This window comes from Toxorhynchites rutilus, chromosome 2, assembly GCF_029784135.1.
Source record: "Toxorhynchites rutilus septentrionalis strain SRP chromosome 2, ASM2978413v1, whole genome shotgun sequence".
Lineage (NCBI taxonomy): Eukaryota > Metazoa > Arthropoda > Insecta > Diptera > Culicidae > Toxorhynchites > Toxorhynchites rutilus.
In genome coordinates this window covers 315,966,983-315,988,472 of record NC_073745.1, presented here as the reverse complement: position 1 = coordinate 315,988,472, position 21,490 = coordinate 315,966,983, and the positions used below count along the sequence as shown (strand labels likewise).

The window sequence follows — 21,490 nt, the reverse complement described above, 5'->3', positions numbered from 1 at the left end:
CTGAAGATTATTCTTCAGAACAAGGTTTTTTGTATCCAATATTGAATGCATATAACCTTGAGCCTCCAACGTAATGCTCTCGTTTTTGAAGCCACCCAAATATTTATTTATTCATTCATTCAGGATGGATTTAGATTCAACTTCAAACAAATGATCCCTAAATCAACGATAGTCCTACGTCACCCTTGCGGTTATACCATAGATATAACCCACTTCCTGTTTTTAAGTAGTTAATGTTATTATCATAGGCGCTTAAATGTCCGGATTTCGATGCATCACGACACTTGCCGTCATTCGTCATTCCTTGAAAAAAAAAAAACACCGATGAAATTTCATATTGTGTTCAATGCTAATAGGTATTTTTGAGGAGTCGAAACAGACGTGAATAAATAACACTAAACTGTAAACCCAGTAGCAAGCTTCCTAATCCAGCTGAAGGATTTTTCTATGAGAAAATCTTCTGAAAAAGTCAGAATTTCATGAGGTCATGAAACATTATTGGAAAAGGAAATAGAGTGGATGATAGTTGGACAATTAAGGCACCAATCAATAATTTAAACAAGATCGTCCTACAAAAATAACAATTTAAAACTATACAGTACACCATCCTACGAGATATGAATAAAGTTCACAGAAAATCAACTGAAAAGTAGAATAACATAGGTTGTGACGTGTCAATATTCCGAAATTCCTATATAGAAGAAAAAATTCTAAGCCATTCGACTGTATCCGGTCCATTCACTTTCTGCGGTATGCATTTTGGGACAAGTTTTGAACTTGTTCTATAGCTTTGCAAACCGTTTGAGAATTTCGAAGCATTCGCCGCCTGGCAACCCGTGAATTTTCATCCGTTAACGCGAATATAAAATATTTCATCGATGACGTTATTTATCATGATACGGTAATGAAATGCGGAACGCCAGCAAGATGATTGTGTCCCCAACGATGTGCGTATTCAGTACACACAAACTCTGTTGCAATTGGAAATGCTGCCACACGTAATCGAGCCTTTTTGAGATGTCATTTCCAAATTCGATTCAAACGCTGTCAAACAACGAACCCGAATACATTTTCGTCCCAAGCCAAGCTCTGAACCAATCCAATCCAATCCAAAGTATTTGTGCGGGCAGTGTGCAGCGAAAGCAACCACACACCGTATGTATTTCGTTTTCCCATAATAGGAAAGTAAAAAGAAGGACCACGTGCCGCCATTCATCACGGTGAAAAAGTGTCTGTATGTAGACGCGTGCGAGCGAGAGGAACAACGAAATGAGCAACACTAAAAAAATAGTGGGGAGTTGATCCGCCGCGCTAGCTCTAGACTCTGAAAGCTTTCCAGCCCCAACGGGATCGAGTCAGTTTGGATTTATCCGCCTCGGAATTCGGAAGTGTGGCTTAGTATCCCCCGGCGCGGCGCGTTCTTCTTTAGTTTAGGTGTTCTTCGTGGAGAATCGAGATCCAGAGCAAAGCAAACGATATCAGCAGAAACAGGAAACCACCCCCCAGGATCAACTCGCCTTTTCCCCCTCCTGTATCCTCCTTCCTTGATTCCAGCGATACGAAGGCAATCCGGAAGGATTCACTGTTGAAAAGTGAGTTGGTTAAGTTAAGTTATGCGGGAGAAATCGCCTGCAATGTGGAGGAATGACTCGGTGGTGTAATGAAAGAGAAAGTTTTCGTGTGGCCACAAAATGAGGCATGGAATGAATCTGACGATGCAAGAAGATACATAAACAAAACACAAACTGTAGAAGAAATAAAACGGTTTTCGGGGAAGAAAACAATTGTGGTCAAAACATTCAGGTGAAAGTAGTGTTGGGGATAAGTGAAGCATTTTAATAAATGAGCGAACTGAAAAAAGTAAGCATAGAATCCTCGGTTCCAATTATCGAAATATCGTGTTATTAACATTTTCGCTGAAAGTTCATCGTTTAATAATCAGAGTTAACTAGAAAGCAATCGAAAAATTCATGAGACAATAATGAAAAAAGTTGATGAGTATGGGCCTAAGAGCACGAACGGGACCTTGACATAGAACTGTGATTGTGTGTAGTAATTGCATTTGAATTATTTTTTTTCTTTTATTGTTCAAAATCTGTATTTTTTTCTCATTTTCTACACCGAATGTAAGCCCCGAAAAATATGCGTTAGTCTGCTCTTTCGTTCGATGCAACCAGTTAAATTAATTAATTGCATTTTTCGTATAACCAGACAACATGCAAGATATAATGACATCCTGGACCACAATTACATAAATTGTTAGTAGCAAGACGTACACGATAAAACGTGAAATGAGCACGAATTAATTGAACAACAACTTGAACTTCAATCTAATAAAATCTCTATCAACCTTTACTCTTTCGGGCCAGACTCTCGTCAAAATCTTTGGGGAGAATAGAGTGAAACCATCCGATATCACCTTCAAGATCATTTCTAGATCAGCCCTCCATTGATTCTGCCTACTGATAAATGCCTATTATCGGCAAATCGAGAATAATTCATAACACGCTTCTAATCACATTGTGAGCTAACGCCGAATTGTAGGCAAAAAAGATTGCTTGTTGCGTTGTGGGGGATAACGAGTGGCAAGTAAATTCGAAATAACATTCATAACATTTTGATCGTCAAATTGTTTACATTGTTTTAATATATTCACTATTCATGTCTTAAGCCAAAAATGCTGGATAAATTTCTTGTCTAATGTTATACAACATAATATGTGTCGCAATAACGATTTTGAGTAATATGCGCTTGAAAATTCTTAATGAATCGTTACATTTTTCGTAGAGTTACCCCCCTATATAGAAATTAAAGACATAGTCCTATGTCAAAAATATTTTATCGCAATATTCGATCATTGAAAAATTCACAATTGTATAAAACCACCAGTTACTGGAGTTATTACTATTGGAAATAAAGGACTAACACTGCCGTATAGCTAGGAAATACATCAAACGAGCACTTTCAATGCTAATACAAAATTTAAGAATGAACCATTCGGAACAACTTCTGCAGAATCACAGAGAATGCGTGTTAAAGCGTATTGTTCCGAGAATCCTAAGCTTGGTTGGTGACTTTCCGATCAATTATTCAATTTTCGTGAATTCGTGCATTGTTTCCGGGTTATAAGTGGCGTCTAAGTACCACACATTGCAAGCCGGGTGAGAAGAAAGAATTTTCCAGCAATGAGAGTTGAAAACTGAAGATGAAAATTCGTTTCATTGCGCTAGCTATAGTTGCCGCCAACACCATCGATTTCAGATTTTATGTTGCCGTTCTACGAAAAGAGCTGCATTGTATAATTTGTGGATTATTTCTTGAGGAATTATGTTTTTGAAAGCATTGGAGATGTAATTTTGCTAAGGGGTATGGAAAAAATAGTCGGATATTCGAAAAGTTATTTAAATTAACCACCCTTAGTGTAGTCCTACGTCATTCCGGTTATGTCCCCAACTTTCACCAAGATATGAATACTTAAATACAGGGTAACTTCGATATAACGTACATTTCACTTTGTATGTTGTACATTGTATGTTATATCGAAGCATAATAAAGGACTCACAAAACCAGCTATATTTCGGGATTGATCGAAGGTACAAAACATGTTTTAGAATCATTAGCATCTTTAAGAAAAAACAATATTAAAAAATAATGTTCCCTAACACTTTGGAAATGTGTATGTTATATAGAGGGTACGTTATATCGAAGTTTACCTGTAGCTATGAAATTTTAATACTCTGCGAAGAGGTGGGAGGAGTGTCGAATCACTATAAAAGCATTTCTTGTCCCCTCAAGCCTTTACTTGTCACATTAGCTCTCGAGCTATGCTGAAATTTGTGTTTCATTTGTATGGCTTCTAGCTTTGTTGACGATTTTGACCGAGAGTCGAGAAACGATTTTTCATAAACGGTCATTCTCTTCATTTTTATCGCTGCAACTGTGTGAATCTGTTAGACGCGTGTTTGACGCTTGTTGAATTGCGGAAGATGCCACTCTTTAAATACCCAGTGCAATGCGTGCATAGATATAAAGAAACAAATTGCGACCAGGGCTCTGCATAGTCATAGTCAACTGAGGATAGTCAGCTGACTATCTAACTGACTATATCCGTATTCAGTTAGTAATGACTTTTGGCTTCTTCACGCAGTTTCTCCGCCGAAACGACTAAACAGTCAGTCGGGCATTTAATCGCTATCTCCCTCTACCGACTCGACTATGGGGAGTCTATTCCGAGAGTCGTTTCACGACGTGACAGTCAATTTGCGCACGTGTTTGTATTGTGAGAATCGGCGTAATTAAAAAAATGCCAGGTGCAATGAACTCTTTTCATTTCTCATTGTACTTTCAAGTCACTCGACTCTTAGAATTGGGTGAGAATTGTCCTATAACTCCGAAGGGAAAAATGTCACTTATACCGACTTGACTCTCAGAATAACCCCCTATATCATTTCATTCTTCCCAGTCAAATTGTCCTCATTGCATTATGAAGTGATTTCCCCCAAAACGAATTCATTCCTCTCTTTCTCTCTCCCATGTATGTGTGCATGCATCGATGTTTGAGTTCAACGTGGTTTGACATACGCTACAGGTGAGCTCGCTATTTACTAATACTAACGCGAGGACCTTTATAGCAAACTTGATGAATGTCTAAGTTCGTTGGTTCGAGTTCACGATGGGTAGACAATAAACCGTCCATTGATGGGGCAACTACTTTTTTGCATCAGCAATCAAGTTTTCGTTCCTCTTTATATGGACGTAGAAATAAGATTGCTTACGCGGGTATAAAATTAGTGTCAGGGGGAAATTCAGGTGTGGATTGAAATCAGTTGAATGAAGAGGCAGACTTGTATTCATTAGTCGAGTCAGTTAAAATAACCACTGACTGGACTAGTTCACCAGTCATCCTCGCTAGTCAACGCTAGTCAATGCATTTTCTAGTCAAGTCACTTTTTGTTGTGGGCGACTGCCAAAGCAGTTCTAGTCGAAGCGAAGCTACTGAGAGTAGAGTCGGTCTTCATTTTTCGTGTCTTCAATTCGGTCTTCAATTAGTGTATTGCAAAGGCAAGAAAGAATCGTTGCTTCTCGAAACGATTCTACAGAACCACGCAAGCTTTTCAGGGTCCCCGAAACTAAAGAGTTATTTATGAAATTTGTATCTGTTTTTCTTTATTGAATCTTATCAAAATGGATATCGATTTGGAGGTTCTTACAGTCCGGGAACGATGTATTACCTAAATTCAATCTAATTCATTTATGAGATACAGAAGCAATCATCCATATTGATTCAAGTCTCTACGTATTACATGTTATTTTAGGATTGAAAATTTTAATGATTATTGATAACGTAACCATGTTACAGTCTTTATAAATCAATGTAGGCGCATGATAGTCTAGTCGCCTAAGCTTTAATGAAAGAATATAACATATATAGCTCTAAACCAGCGGTAATCAATCTTATTTTAATTGGGGCCACAAACACGTGTTAGTCATGGTGTCGCGGGGCTCAAAAAATAAGGAATGGTGATTGTAGGATCCTGCTACCTCTATAGAGCAACACTTTGCGTAATGGATTCAATCCGTAAATGATGCACACCTTACTGAGAGAAAACACCTTGAATGAGCGAAGGGAAAACGACGTGGGAACAAAAAGTTCAGTTCGACAGCGGAAGTGAGTGCGATGGGCAGCGTTATAAGGCAGGTGAATTAATTGCCTAATAAAAGTCGTTGACAAATAAAAGACGGTGTATTATTTATAAAATAGAAAACCTTATAGCGATGTCCAAGACACAAACATTAAAGAAATTTAAAAATAAAACTCTTAAATCAAGTCAATTAGTCAATAAATGATTGAATTCACTGAGTTAGGAGCGCGAACGTTTTGCCAAGCAATTTTAGTTGGTTTTCAAATCAAATCTAGCATTAAAATTTACAGTTGATGCTCGCTGTCTTGAACACAAAAACTGAAATACTGATCTTCTTGAATATGCATATTCAGTAGTTTTTCTGTATCTTTCAGCAAAATTACATCTCCAACGTAGAACGAAACATCTCAGAAGACGCAGAACGGCAACAGAAAATCTGAACCGAATCTATTGTGAGGTGGCGCTGGAGACGAAAGCAATAGCACCGAAACAAATTTTCATCTTCAGTTTACCACTGAAGAATACAACTCTCAACGCCGAAAAATACCTTACGTATCTTTCAACCCGGAAACAATAAATGAAATCACGAAAAATGAATGATCATTCACGATTTATCAGTCATCCAGCTGGCGACCGGATGGCAGCACGGCTTTCCAATTGGTATTTCTCAAAGCCAAGTTGTTTTGTTTAGTTTTTCAAATTGGCCTTTTCCAAGGCTAGAAGCGAATGAACTGAGGAAACATCTATAATTGAAAATAATATCGTTATACCAATAAGTCCAAAAACACTCCTGAATTCACAAGACCTTCCTTCAATCAAAAATAAATATAAAATGGATTTTCAGAATGCATCTAAATTTCTAAAATAACTCTTCAGTCGGAAGTTTTAGTTGCTCTGAAAAGGACCGATGGGTTTGCGATGTTTTGTAGACGCAACTGACGATGGTAGATTCATGATTCATTCTTGATCTCGCGAGAACAATGAACGTAACACACTCAGTACACCATATATCTTGTCGTACTACACAAGAGTACGACTCCATGCGATTACATATTTGTTTCCCATTTACGCATATAATCTCATGAAACGCATATAATCTACAATTCGTACAATTTCCATAGTATGAAACCCGACGTACGTCCTATTTAATATTTCGCTTTGATTCCGCTCTACACCGTGCTTGCTTCTTGCATATTCTGAAAATGCATTCTGTGGCGAAAACAATTGTCCAACACCTGACTAAGATATACACTCAAGCAGGTATTCATATTTATATATTTTTGTGATTTCAATAGTTTGCTTTCGAAGCAGTTTGGAGCTATTGAAACATTTTTTTTGACATACATACACTCATACACCATTGATCTTTCGAATGAGGTGACCACTTTTTTCAACAGACAAAGAGGTATCAACGCTTCCAAATTTTGCACCCCAAACGTAACGTTCATATTTTAAAATCCATATTTTTATTTTTAATCACTAACGTGTACAGGTAGGCCAACCTGAAAGCGAGCTGCAGGTTAAATATGGCTGCTCTAAAACATGTAAATCATAAAAACAAATTCAATCAATAATTACGAAAACAAAATCCATTTTTTTGCAAGTATAATATTTTTTCAAAGATTAGACAAAGAATTGACTTTAATTTGACATGTCGATTATCTGAATCGGTCTATAGTTCGAAAGCTATGAATTTCTGAAAAAAAATCAATTTTGGGAAAAAGGAGAAAAATTGATTTTTCGGACCAACTTAAAATAGAAATGGCCACCCTAATGAAAAAATAAAAAAAAAATCGGATCTAATATTTTGCGATAAGGAACAAAACTACTAATTTTCAAGAAAATCTTAGAACCAATATATCGGTTTGACATGGACTGGCTGGATAAGAACGACCGAACAAGAATATGGAGAAATATTGTTAGACGGATCTTCCTTGATAAGAGACAATACACCATTGCTGAGCTTGAAGTGTCCATCTTCAAGGCGTGGTGAAATATTAAACCGAATATTTTGGAGAACTTGATTTCCAGTAAGTCCAACCAGATTTTCTAGGTTACTGAAAGTCCAGGGAAGCCAAATCATTATTACCACTCAAAACTTGTTCTAAATGTTGAATATTTAAGCATGTATCGATTATTAAAGTAAGTACGGCTATATAAATAAGCCAAGTAATATCATGATATTGTTAAGAAGAGCCTTAACTTCTATCTATTATTACTATTTTTAATGATTTTATTTTATATTTCAACTTTTTTAAAACATTTTATAATAAGGAGCTTAATTTCATGAACAGCTCCAAAATTCACCATAAATATATACAGCCATTCCATGCGAAACGATATAGTGGTTCTCAAATTTTCGCCAAAAGTGGTAATTTTGTTCCTAATCTCAAAACAATAGACCCGTATTTTTTTATTTTTATTTTTTTTTTAGAATGCCCATTTCCATTTTAGGGTGGTTCGAAAAATGAATTTTTCCACTTTTTCCCAAAAATGACTTTTTTTTAAAACTCATAACTTTTAAACCATTGCATCGATTTAGATGATCGACATATCAAATTGAAGCCAATGAGCTAAATTGTTGTATTGAATTTGCGAAAAAAATAAATTTTGTTTTTGTAAATATTGATTGTTTTTGTTTTTCATTGTTTACATGGTCTCGGGACCAAGGGGGCTATATTTTTTCATATTTTTTATTGAAAGCTGAAGTTTTTTTACATAACATATCCAAAAACCACAGAGGCGTTATTTTTTTGTTCTTGAGTTATGATTTTTCAAAGTTAACCGATGGTACAAAAAATAATTTTTCCCCTTTTTCCAAAAATGACTTTTTGCAATAATTCATAACTTTTGAACCCGTTGGAGGCGATCTGGCGTAGTGGTAACATTCATGCCTCTCACGCAGAGATCACGAGTTCAATTCTCACCCCCGACATTCTTCCAAAAATGGTAGTAAAAGTGACGAACCAGCCGAAATGTGTTGTGAAAGTCACTATAATAGAGAAAAAAAACCTTTCGAAACCACTAGGCCGATTCAGATGATCAATATATCAATTTGAATCCAATGAGTTGATCTTCTTTGAAAAATACCATACTTGCGTAAAATTGATTCTAGTTGCATATATCTAGTAAAGTCGCACAGGAATATTGAAGAAAAATTGAAAACTTGTTAACTTTGAAAAATCATAACTTATAAAGAAAAAATAAAGCCTCTCTGATTTTTGGATATGTTATGTAAAAAAACTTCAGCTTTCAAGAAAAAAATATTCAAAAAAGTGCCCTTGGTCCCGAGACCATGTAAACTATGAAAATAAATACAATCAATAATTATGAAAACGAAATCCCTTTTTCTTGCTCGCTTGATATTTTTTCAGAGAAGACTAGTTCATTGCCTTTAATTTGATGTGTTGATTATTGGAATCGGTCCAGTACTTCAAAAGTTATGATTTTTTGAAAAAAGGAATTTTTGGAAAAACTTGTAAGGGGTTGTATCTAGGACACGACCGCATTTTCGACGTAGAACTACGTAGTTATATTATTCAATCCACTTGTTTACCACTTCGAATATAATTTCAGGATGCATCGATTTTGTTTTTAAATAACTTTTTAGTTTTTTTTATTTTTGTACCACATCAGTAGTAATAATTTTTATTTGAAATTCGAACCATTTCAAACTGGTAGACCTGACCTGGTAAACTGATAGAGAATAATATGGATATCGCTATCAGACTGTAGATTTACATATTAGATATACACTGCGTTTCACAACTATAGAACCACTCTTTTTTTTTGAGTTTCCAGATATATGTAAGAAGTCAGTTGAATTGAAATATATACTGTAGGATATAATAACTATCTTCATTTAAAAGAATGGCCATTTAAACTGGATTGTGTTCTGGCGCGAAACATTCATAAAACTAAAATTCAAGTGTTTTATAACTATAGAACCAGATTGTAAAACTCTCACTCCTTTACAAAATTAACGTCAATTTCACATGAATTACTATAAGTTTCTAATTCGTAGTTCATCTTTAGTTCCCAATCAGTTGAAAAATCCCATTCGGGGTGCTATTGACCAAGCTGCGCCATGTTGTAGTGTATATCTCGTACTACGCATAGGATACTGCCAGTTTAAGCTCTTCAAATCACTCATACTGCCTGTAAGCTGCATCTACTATTCGTACGATCACTCCTCATATGTTCTTGATATGGTTTTGATCTGGTAAACAAGCTGACCAGTCCAGAATCTGAAGCCCCGTTTGCGAGTTTAGGGGAGCGTAAAAGATAATAATTGATTTTCAGGCGGAATGAACACTTTTTTGATTCCAAATTGCTTTATAGCAAATGAGAAATAAAAGTTTAACAAATTATTTCTCTCAGTGTGACGAATCGATTAATCGATTATTTGGGTAGACTTTGGGACTCGTATCGAATTACAAACTGCTGAAAAGTATTCGATTAGTTGATGAACGATTAATTTCAAAAATCGGGAATCACTACAAGCGAGTACAAAAGTACTCAACACCAAAAAAATATCCCCGATTCGCATGTACTTACGATGATGATGATGATGTTGGATTAAAGAGGCTTTAAACTTTTCAGTTCATTCGCCTCTAATGTACTTACGAAGCGGATTCCCCTAGGCACATTAATTTTGAAGCTCGTGTTCGGGAAACACGGCTCGGTGAGAACAAAAGTACCCCCGTATTGCATGTATATTTGCAATGCGGATTTCCACAGGTACATCGATTTTGAAGTCTGTGTTATGGAAACCGTAAAGCGGGCCAATCAAAACTTGGCAGTTAGGGCGTTTAGATAACGCTTGACATTTTACAGTTATTCAATTATTCATCTTATGAAAAACAACATCTAATCAATTGTGACAGACCCGTCGAAATATTTCCTATCAATTGATGCAAACATCTTTTCGATCTATTAAGAAATGTTCGAGTTATAAGCGTTCGAAATACGGGTAGGGTTAGCACACAAATCGGCAGAACAAATGTATGGGAGAAAGGAAATTCTTCCAGTTTTAATGAATTTAAACCGTTTAGAGATTAGCGAATTGTAATGTATAGTATATCAAACAAATCATAGAGAATTTCCAATTCGATTGGTATGCAAATCATGAGAATTCGTTCACAGTGATAATAGTTATTAACGTTAACTTTATTTCATAGAAACGTGACCTGTTTTCTGATTTGACACCCTTCCTGAAAGACGTAGTTCTACGTCAAAAGCGAAAAAAAAGTTGACTTTTCGGACCACTCTAAAATGGAAATGGTCGCTCTAATGAAAAAATAGAAGAATACGGGTCTTATGCAGCGTTTTCACATTATAATCTGTACCAGAGGGGTTAAACATCTCTCTCATCTGTACTTTTTCGTCCAAAAATCTGTACCAAAAATCTGTACCATCGAAAATATTCGTTGTAGTAATTTAGCATGAAAAAATACTCATTTATTTACTACAAATACAACATTTACATTTGCAAGTGCTTCGTGTGATTTCTAATGCTTATACATAGTTTTTCTTTGAATCTAGATTGCGTACTATCATGAATTAAATTTTTAAAAAAATCGCTCCAAGCTGTTAGCCACTTCTAGTTGGCTGATCATCTCACCATCCAATAAGCCCCTCGGTTGTTCTAGGGGAAACAGCCCTACCTTTGACGGATCGATCAATCAGTGACGGTAGGTCTGTCATTGGTCGGGTAAGCGAAAACCAGAAAAAAAAAAGTATTACGGATTTGAGAACTTAATTTCGCAATACTTAAAATTAATTATATATACACTATATACTTATTATCTAGTGAGTATAACTATAATTAACAAAGCCTAAACATATCCTAAATATACTTACATCCTATCTTACTACAACCCGTATTACCTAAAGATAACCTAATTTCTAACCTAGTATATATAGATATATGGAGAAAACGATTTGTTCCTGCTCTTAAAATTAGAAGAAATTAAAAAGGGGACTAAACGTGAGTAAAAATTTGAAGAAAAACTAAAACATACACAATTATTGTCAATGAACTTATAAATAATTGTTTGTTACATGCAATTTGTAACTAATATTATGAACATATGTACAATCCACAGGAAAATTATAATTTACTCTACGAACTTCAAAAACATCGAGCTCTGAAATTATAATTACGGAAGAAACCCCCTTTCGTTTTACCATTTGTAACACAAGCGATATTGTGTCGTAAAAGTCGTCATGTACCTTAATGTTGCTTTGTTCGAATGTAAGAAATTTCACACGCGAAAAAAATCTGTATTAATCTGTACTTTTTGACGAAAATGTGTACTCTTTGCCGTACAGAATCTGTACCAAAAATAACGTAAAAATCTGTTCCTATCCAGATAAATATATACGTGTGGCAACACTGGTCTAATGTTCTGCAGTAAAGAACAAAATTACCACCTTTCACGAAAATCTGAGTATCGGTTTGGCATGGAATGGCAGTTTATGTACGGCTAGAGAAAATAATGGAAGTGCATCATTGCATCAACAATCTCAACATCTCTTCATTTAATCATATATTATCATATATTTAATCATAGGTAGACTTCATGCTGAGGTATGCCATTCACAGGACAGTTTGACGATTTAAAAGAAGGGGAAAAATAATTGATTAACTGGAGCATGTGGAGGTGTTAAATTTGTACTAGATTTAAACTAAAGGGTAATGTCCAAGAATTATTGAAAGCATATCCCTAGAAACTAAAACAAACTATTTCTGATTCAAAGCTGAACGATTTTTATGTCAGTCTAACATGAGAAAAAAATGGGGAAGAACTCGGATTACCTCAAAGTCTCATCGCTCTCATCGATAAAAAAAATCGATCCGGTTGGTATGGTTCGACAACCCTCCGTACCAACACTTGCTTTTCGGTAAGACATTCACAAGGTTCGTCGGTAGCGCCAGTCAACATTGACCGAGTTGCCGCAAAAGAGAAAGTTTCATTACTCTTTCATCGCATGACGTCGCAGTTTCACTAGCCGAAAAATATTTACTTGCGACAGTGGCAATCCGCTGCAGGAAATGAAAACGAAATTTGTGCTCAGGCCAGTCCCTTGACCGCCCCTTTTGTTTCCAAGAAAAGGGTCTCGACAACAGTAACTGCAACAAAAACAATCCAAAACGAAAAAGTAAAATGCTTTCTTTCCCACGAGATGTTTTGTGGTCGTTAAACGCGAGAATTGGTAGCCGGTTCCCGGTGCAAAGAAACCGGTTGAATGATAAGAGGGCAGATGCGTGTCGGTATAATTTCGCAGTTTTACGCAGTGCGCTCTTCCGCTGTTATCTGATCATGAGTCACGAGGGCTCGAAGTCAACAATGGGAGTCAATTCTACGGTGTTTGGTGTTTGGTTCACCTAAATTACGACTAAACTGCGAAATAAATCACACTACAAGTTACAAGTTGAATGAATCAACTGGACACGACGTTTGAGTTCGTATGACGTCAAACGATTTGTTTGGAATGATAGGCAAAGATTCGCAAACGAGTTTTGCAGAATATCTTTTCCGGCGGTTGATCAGTTCCACGCCCATCCAATCGAAACAGAACTCAAATGTCAAATTTTGTAGTATGAAATTATAACAATAGCGAAACAAAAATTACTGTCCTTTGAACAACTTGAATTGAGAATTAATAGGTGCAACTCAATCAAGATTGCTCTACATTGGATATTAGCACGGCAATTGTAGTGATTGACATTTTCGTTCAAGACTCTTCAACAGCAAACATTTAACTCATTCATGTTGCCGTCGAAAGTGAAACGGATCAACAAGTGAATCAACATATGAACCACGGGAAACCGGTTCAGAGCACGAATAGTGCGCGCATAACTTGCCAAATTGGCTTGCTCTCTGATGATATAACCTCGCAAAATAGGTGTCCAAACAGAATGCTAGAGGCTCAATGACTAATCGAAGCCATTTTAATATGCCTAATCATATCGGCAAGTCACCCATGCTAGGCACTGGCTCGAAATTGTAGATGCAAATGAGCAGCCAAAGGGAAAATTATCATCATTAGTTTGGCAGGTTAATTGACTCACCCTATATGACACAATGCAACAACGGTGCTGTGACTACGCATATGGTGACAAATATACGGTACTACCCATCGGAGCGAATAAGAGGCATTGGCATTGGCCCATTACCGATTATGTGAAATGAGATGTGGCAGCTATTGAAAAAAAAAATCGGGAATGCTGAACGTGGCCCGTCACGACTGAAGATTTTAATATAATCGATTACACGATAGTTATTATTGATTAACTTATTTACTAAGTAACTACTGAACCACAATTTGTATATTTTTGTAATTATATATTTGTTGTTACTACACTAGATTTCCGTATACACAACATTGCCAAAACAATACAAAAGGTGCAGTTTATTTATATACTCAGCGCATTTCCATGCCAAACCGATATTGTAGCTCTCTTATTTACGCTAAAATTGGTAGTTTTGTTCCTTATCGCAAAATATTAGATAAATTTTTTTTTTCTTTTTATTTTAGGGTGGATGATCGACATATCAAATTAAAGCAAATGAACTAGTCTTCTGTGAAAAAAATTTTGCACTTGCAAAAAATTAAGATTCTGTTTTCTTAATTATGTATTGTATTTGTTTTTTTTTATAATTTAAATGGTTTAGAGATAGAGGGCGCTATATTTTGTTATGAATGAATGTTATGAATTTTTGAAACAAGTCATTTTTGGAGGAAAGTGGAAAAAAATATTTTTCGGACCACCCTAAAATGGAAATTGGCACTCTAATGAAAAAATACAAATATACGGGCCTAATATTTTGCGATATGGAACAAACCTAACAATTTTAACGAAAATCCGAGAACCACTGTATCGGTTCAGCATGAAATGACTCTATTCTAGGGTCATAGTCTTCCAGCTAAGAAGTGGGTATAATGATCTAATCATTGGCCCAAACTCAGTCACGATTTTTGTCAATTTGTTATCTGAATAACAGCTTGCTGCCCAAGGTGACACCCGTCTATGTTCCCACACTGATCCTGTGGATAACAGACAGAACAAGTCGCGGTCATTTTTGAGCTGAAAAAAGACTGACCATTATCTAATAAGGGAGGAAAATCTAACGTGTATAAAATGTTAAAATGCAAAAGCAAAAATGGTCATGTCAAATTTCGAAAACCGACCATGTACATTTTGTTTATTGGTCCAAAAAAATGATCTGTGCAAAGTTCAGCTCAATCGCACATGATTTAGGGGTGCCTCAAAGCGCTCAAAGTTTTTATTTTTTGATTCTCGAAAGGAAATTGGGAAAATCGATTTTTTTTTTCGATGCCGAATGACTTAAAAATGCATGAAACGTCGAGATTTGAAAAAGAAGAAAAAGAAGAAGAAGAACTCCATGTAAAAAAATCAAAATAAGCAGACAGAAGCTTAGTTATGCTGTTTCAGCTTCAGTGTCTCAAACAACTCCAGCTTTTGCTGCTTCAGTCGGTTATGTTCTGCCAGTTTACTCTGCTTCTTGTTCTTGTTCTTGCTGTCGAATGATTCCTTCTTCTTCGGATTTGACTGAGCCGTCATTTAATCCGTCTATGCGTTTCCTGCCAATGCATTATATCGCAGATTAGATTGTTGACTTTGGAATGATAATTGAATCTTCCAGAACATCTTGGCCAGCAATATATTCGTTTAATCCATGACCTTCGACCACAACGGATGCTACAGGATCTGTCTCGGAACATCAAATGCTGACGGACTAGCCTCATTCTCGCATACTGTCCTAGCAATGCCTTGATTGTCCTCAACCATATCGGATGCAACAGGATCCTTCTCAGCTGGTTCATGAGCATCGGACACTGCAGGACGGTCGTCATCCTCAGTTACTGTCCTGACAATGCATTTCTCGTAGTCAAAAGTATCAGTGCCAAAAGGAAACAGATCGTAAACTTTGAATCCGTTTTTAATGCTTTCCTCTTTGATCCCTTTATTTATCGCTTTTTGCAACACGCCGGGAAAGTCCTTCTGCGAAAGATTCGCACCTCCGTTGTTCATCCGCCATTCCGATATGGCATTTGCCCAAGCGCTCTTCAGAGGTCCAAATATGGCAACGTCTGCCGGCTGCGTAATATGCCTGGTATTTGGGTATAACGCAATCAATACGATACCCAAATCCAAACAAAGTTCGGCCACCTCCGCAGCAAGGTAAGCGAAAGGTAAGCTCGCGGTGTCGATGAAGAAATCCTTTCAACCATTTTCGACCTACAACCGATAAGGATATTCTTAACAAATCTCTATTTAAAAAAAAATGAAATGCTAACCTGGAACGTTGTTTTTAAACGGATTGGGACGAGAATTGGTTTCGAAGAAATTCTTCACTTTATGCAGCAGCAACTGTTTCGTCACAGGAAATCCTTTCTTCTGCATAGTATCCAAGTATAGAACGAGCTTCCTCCTGGTCGGTAAGTACAGTCTGCGGCATTTTTCAAGCTTTTGTTGTCCACTTGCCACTAAACCGGTAACGCACGGTACATTGAGGAATGCCGTAAGCTTTGCATGCTGCGTAAAGAGTTTTTTGCTTGAAGGTCACTAACTACATGCAGCGGGAAATGGTCGCTTCACCGTATTTCCGCACAGTCTTCATTGACAAATCCGTTCTGTAATAAATTGGGGAGTCACTGTATGTATTTTCATGAGTAAATAACTGTTTCTTACCGAATATAACAACGAATATTAGTCAAAACTTTCACTGTCTACGTTTTGTTTACGACCGAATCTGCGACTGCCATTTGCAATGTGCCACTATAGGAACAAGCATGCTTTTATGTGCCTATAATGGCACAAAAGGAAAAACAGGAAAAGCAGGAAAAGCAGGAAAAACAAGTAATTTTATATTAAAACACTTTCCATAACTTGAAATAAGTAATATTCTTGATAAAAAAAACAGTAAAGGGATGGGGTAACATTATTTTACTACCTGTAAAAGCGTTAAGCAAAATTGGTATTCGGTTCAAAAATCATAACAAATTGGCCAGATTTATGCGACGAGTTTTGAAAACAGTTTTTCTGAATCATTTTGTATTATAAAGACAATATTATAAACTGACCAGACGTCCCGCGTTACGCGGGACAGTCCCGCATTTCAACAAAATGTCCCGCGTAAGATTCCGTCCCGCGAAACGTCCCGCATTTGGCAAAAGAAACGAAAATGTCCCGGGATATCAATATATTTCAATATCACAATTTGATCATGTTGATTTTCTTAAATGGATGAACCTCAAAAAAATACTTTTATTTGGCAGACTGTTCAAGAGCGCTTCTAAAGCATCTAAAGATTAATACGTTGAGCTGGTTTCATCGCACCGACATTGGGCTTTTTGTTTAGAGAGTGTCAACTGGAAGCGACAGCAACAAAATTGGAAAATGATTTTTATAGAAGGCCCCTATTGATCCGCAGGGACCAACGTGAGTCAGACGATAAGTTCATCTTTGGCCCACTAGCTCGGTCAGGGATGATGTATATCGGCAGGTTATTTTACTTTTTCGTGGCTTTGGTGGTCTGTATGTCTTTGGCCATTCGCTCAAAAGTTTTCTATCGGGCGCAGCTGGGGAATGTTGGGGAGGTTGGTGGTCTTCGCTACAATGTTTATCTCAAGCCGATCCATCTATCCTTTTGGCATAATGGGCTGATCCCAGGTTTGAACACATAAATACCACATCACCTTCCCGACTCCGGCAAGCACTTCGTACCATATATCTCCCCGTTCACCATATGACTCGAAAGAAGAGTGGCTTGGACATTTCCTTCACGTCTGTCAGAGAAGGATCTTCTTTGAGAACTTGATGTGAATGATATATTCGACGTCATCGCTTACCTGGGGAACGTAAAGTACCCGGTCCCCTGCCATTCGTTGAATTCTAGCATCAAGTACGTCTCGTCTTTCATTATGAGTACGAAAAAAAGTTTTTCACTTCTTTCGCCGGAAAGAAGTTTTTCACCGGCACCTCAAGCTACTCCTTCTAGTGATTGCCTGCTGCTCAGATACGACCGGTCTCGTCTGACGCTTCCGCATAAAAATGTCCATTTTGGCCAGATTCTTCTACACCGTTTGGCCGGTTGCTTCGATCTTCCGGCTTAAGGAGCGGCAAAGAGATGATATTGTAAATACTAGATGGGCTATATTTGGCGGACACAAAGGGCCTATGATGTCCAACTCCTTCGAAAAATCATCAAGTTGCTTGACAGTGCGGCTGCTACGAATCAACAGCCTTGAATCATTTTTATTGTAGGCTTAATAAAAGTAAGATTTAAGGAAAATTTGTTTCATTGAATTATCTTTCATGGCCATTCGAAATTAGTCCATCTTCTTGAATGCATACGTTAACACTAAAATCGATGAAAAATGAATTGGAATTTTCGAGCATTCCATTCGGTAATTTGAAGAAAATTGTAGAATTTGAAACGTGCTTGCCAGACGTGAATGCTCTGATTGAGCGAGTGATTTTCGGGCGCAAACAAAATCTAAACCACCGAAAAATCACAACTGACTGCCGATACTCAGAAAGAAATAATACTGATCAGTTTAGACTCGCTAAACTATGGTTTATGTTCACATAACGTATATACCTAACGTTTTGTTTTTTGTGTCCCGCGTTAGACCTCTGACCATCTGGTCACTTTACGTTATTATTAACTCAAATGTGACGTAAATACCCAGCGAATGTTCTGTTTTCAGTTTATTTGCCTTAATTACCGTGAATTTGATATAAAACGACAACCACTATTGGTACTACCTCCACTATAGGAGCACTTGCCCTATATCAGAAATAAAGAGAAATGCGTAATGCGTACTTTTGCGTATCTAACCCATTTGATCCCGAGATATCAGTGATTAGTCTCAAAGTATACATTACGGTGAAGAAATCAACAATATGAGGAAAAGATGGATGTTAGATCGGGTAACTCTCTCAGGCAGCTCAATTCTTTTATTAAAAAAATACGAAATACAAAGGGTGAACACTTTTAAAAAATCTTTGAAAATTCTGATCAAATTTCAGATTTTATTTATACTATACTTATTAGGCGTGTCCACATGGACATTATTCATAACATTATTGGACATTATTGAAAAATAAAATAAACAATGGAAAAAAAAACCTGAAACATTATCCAATCTCTAGCTGTTGAATTTGAATACTTTCAAAACTATCAATGCAATAAAAAAATAACCAGAAACAAATCAATTTTATAAAAAAAACTAACCAACAAACAAAAAAAATTATCTCGCCCCCGGGTGGACTCGAACCACCAACCTTTCGGTTAACAGCCGAACGCGCTAACCGATTGCGCCACGAAGGCCACGATGTTCAGGAGGGTAGAATGAACTTTTTTTTTACTTCAGAGCTATTAGCTAATAGCAGTTGAGCTGTGGAAACTTTCACGCACTTTTGATAACGAAGAGAGTTATTTCAATCACAACTCGAATACGCCTCGATGGTGAGGAGTGTAACTTGCATACTAGAACTCCCAAACGTTCATACATTCACGAATTAATCAATTAAATGTTGTTCCCCACATCACACAATGAGTGGTAAAAATAGAGAGCCATTCATAAATGGAAACACTGCGCGTCATAGGCCGCGCTATTTACAGAACAAAATATAACCCTCAGACAATAATCATACTTTCGTTTCTCTTTCCCTTCTCCTTCTTTCAGTGGCAGCCGCTCTGAACGTGTGCAAAGCGCCCGAGTCGTACGACGACTATTCATTCACCCTTCCCGACAAGTATAAACTGACCGCCCAGGAGGAGCTTCGCGAGGAGGATGACATCCGAGAGAACGCTCTGAAACAGTTCCGAGAGTGGATCGCTAAGCATCCACTGATCAAAAAATGCCGCACCGACGCTCCGTTTCTGCTGAGATTCCTCCGGACGAAGAAGTTCTCCATCCCGGCTGCCACGGAAATGCTGGAGAAGTACCTGTCGATTCGTCAAATCTACCCCAACTGGTTCCACAAGTTAGACATCAACGACCCGGAGCTGGAGGCAATCATCGACGCTGGATACTTGTTTGCCTTGCCGGAGCGTGACGAAAAGGGCCGCAAGATAGTTTTCTCGAATGCAGGCAAATATGACACCAATCGATTCACTGCCGCCCAGCTGATTCGCGTCCATTCGATGGTTTGTGAGGCACTGCTCGACGAGGAAGAATCCCAAATCGCTGGCTACGTTCACGTGATCGATGATTCCGATCTCTCGATGGGATTCCTCGGCATTTGGTCGTTCAGCGACATCAAGAATTTGGCAAACTGTGTCCAAAACTCGCTCCCAATGCGTCAAAAAGAGAATCATTTCGTCAATTTGCCAACGTTTGCGAATAAACTATCGGACTTCATTCTCTCGGTTTTGAGTGACAAACTGAAGAATCGAGTCTTTGTACATAAGAATCTAGACGAACTGAAGGCGAAGGTGAACCCAAAATTGCTACCCCAGGAATATGGTGGAACCATCCCGATGGCTGACTGTGTGGCTCAATTTAAGGCTTTCCTGAAATCCAAGCGTGAAGAATTGATTGCCCTCGACGAGATGCAGATCGAAATCAGCAAGAACTCACCGTATTGGGCGGACAGTACCGATGCAGATATCGCAGCCGGCGTGATTGGAAGCTTCCGAAAACTCGAGGTTGATTAGGTTGTTGCGAGTTGCATCGAATGTGCGAATCTTCTCTTCAACTCGCTCTATCCTGTGACAAGCTTTCACTCCTACGTTTAATTTTATCATTATTAGACAAACAAACGCTGAGCAAATCGGTAACTTTTATTTGTATAAAAATAGTGTACTATTCTATTTATAGAGGCGGCAGAAAGAGGTGACCTAATCGTAGGTCATTATCTTATCCCAAACAGGTGGAATAAAGTTACCAAAACTCAATTATCTCTATTGTTAGTATATTTTATATTTTTGGTATTTAAAAGTTTCAAATAGATCGGTGCCAAGGTGAATCGAAATCAGAAATCATTATGGTACTATTACAACTATTATGCAGCTGCAAGTATTACGCACTATATGTACTTTTATCCAAGTGATCAGGTGAGCAATTGATCTTTTCAAATAAATAGAACATTTTCAAATGCAAAAACAAAATTTAGAAAATAAAACATGGAACTAAACAAAAATCTGAAAAATGTTATGTTTTTATTTGCTCCATTTATGAAGTTCAGATGCAATAGCTCTTTCAATAAAACCACTCGAATAGTTTAATAATATTTTCCAATGATTGATACACTCTCGAGTCTTCTGAAAACAAGATGAGAGTCTTCTGAAAACAAGATGAGACGTAGTTGATACTTCGTCATGTAAAATTGGAATCACAATGGATTACAACTTCACGGCAATGTTCCTGAGTAGAAATGACCTTTACAGCGTGTACATGAAAATACGAAAACATTCGTCGAAAATAAGTGCAAAGCTCGATTGACCTTCCAAGTTGTGATTCATGGGTAAAATAGCATGTCACTATTCATGGACATGAGCGTTTGAATAATTTCAAATGGAGAATATCCGTTGTCATCAACGCATTAGCGGCCAATTTGTAAAAAGAAAACTTTTTTTACGAAAACCATTTGTGTAAATTTGATTATTGATCCTAAAGAAAGCAAGAATATTATTCCAATTTTCCACTTTCCGGAAAATGACTGTTTGAAAACTCAAAAATTGACCAAAACCTGCATTTTCTTAATGCGGGAGGTTCAATCGAACAGTTTTTGTCCAACATCACAATGTGTGTTCTTTTATCAGAGTAATACTGTATAAAAGTTATTGAAACACCTTTCACACATA

General features: G+C 37.2%; 1 protein-coding gene and 1 non-coding gene across 3 annotated transcripts; one reads left to right on the top strand and one right to left on the bottom strand.

Moving 5' to 3' along the window:
• Window positions 1-1,342: 1,342 nt before the first annotated feature.
• Window positions 1,343-20,821, top strand: LOC129771332 (clavesin-1-like). Of its 2 annotated transcripts, none has more exons than XM_055774870.1 (2): window positions 1,343-1,592; window positions 19,368-20,821. In XM_055774870.1, coding segments are annotated over exons 1-2 (975 nt in total). In that variant the 5' UTR covers window positions 1,343-1,591; the 3' UTR covers window positions 20,342-20,821. The 2 variants fall into 2 exon arrangements, with proteins under 2 accessions (XP_055630845.1, XP_055630846.1); XM_055774871.1 differs by lacking the exon at window positions 1,343-1,592 and adding an exon at window positions 1,606-1,860.
• Window positions 18,936-19,009, bottom strand: Trnan-guu (transfer RNA asparagine (anticodon GUU)). Its single transcript has one exon. It is a non-coding gene; the product is annotated as a tRNA-Asn (tRNA).
• Window positions 20,822-21,490: the final 669 nt, after the last annotated feature.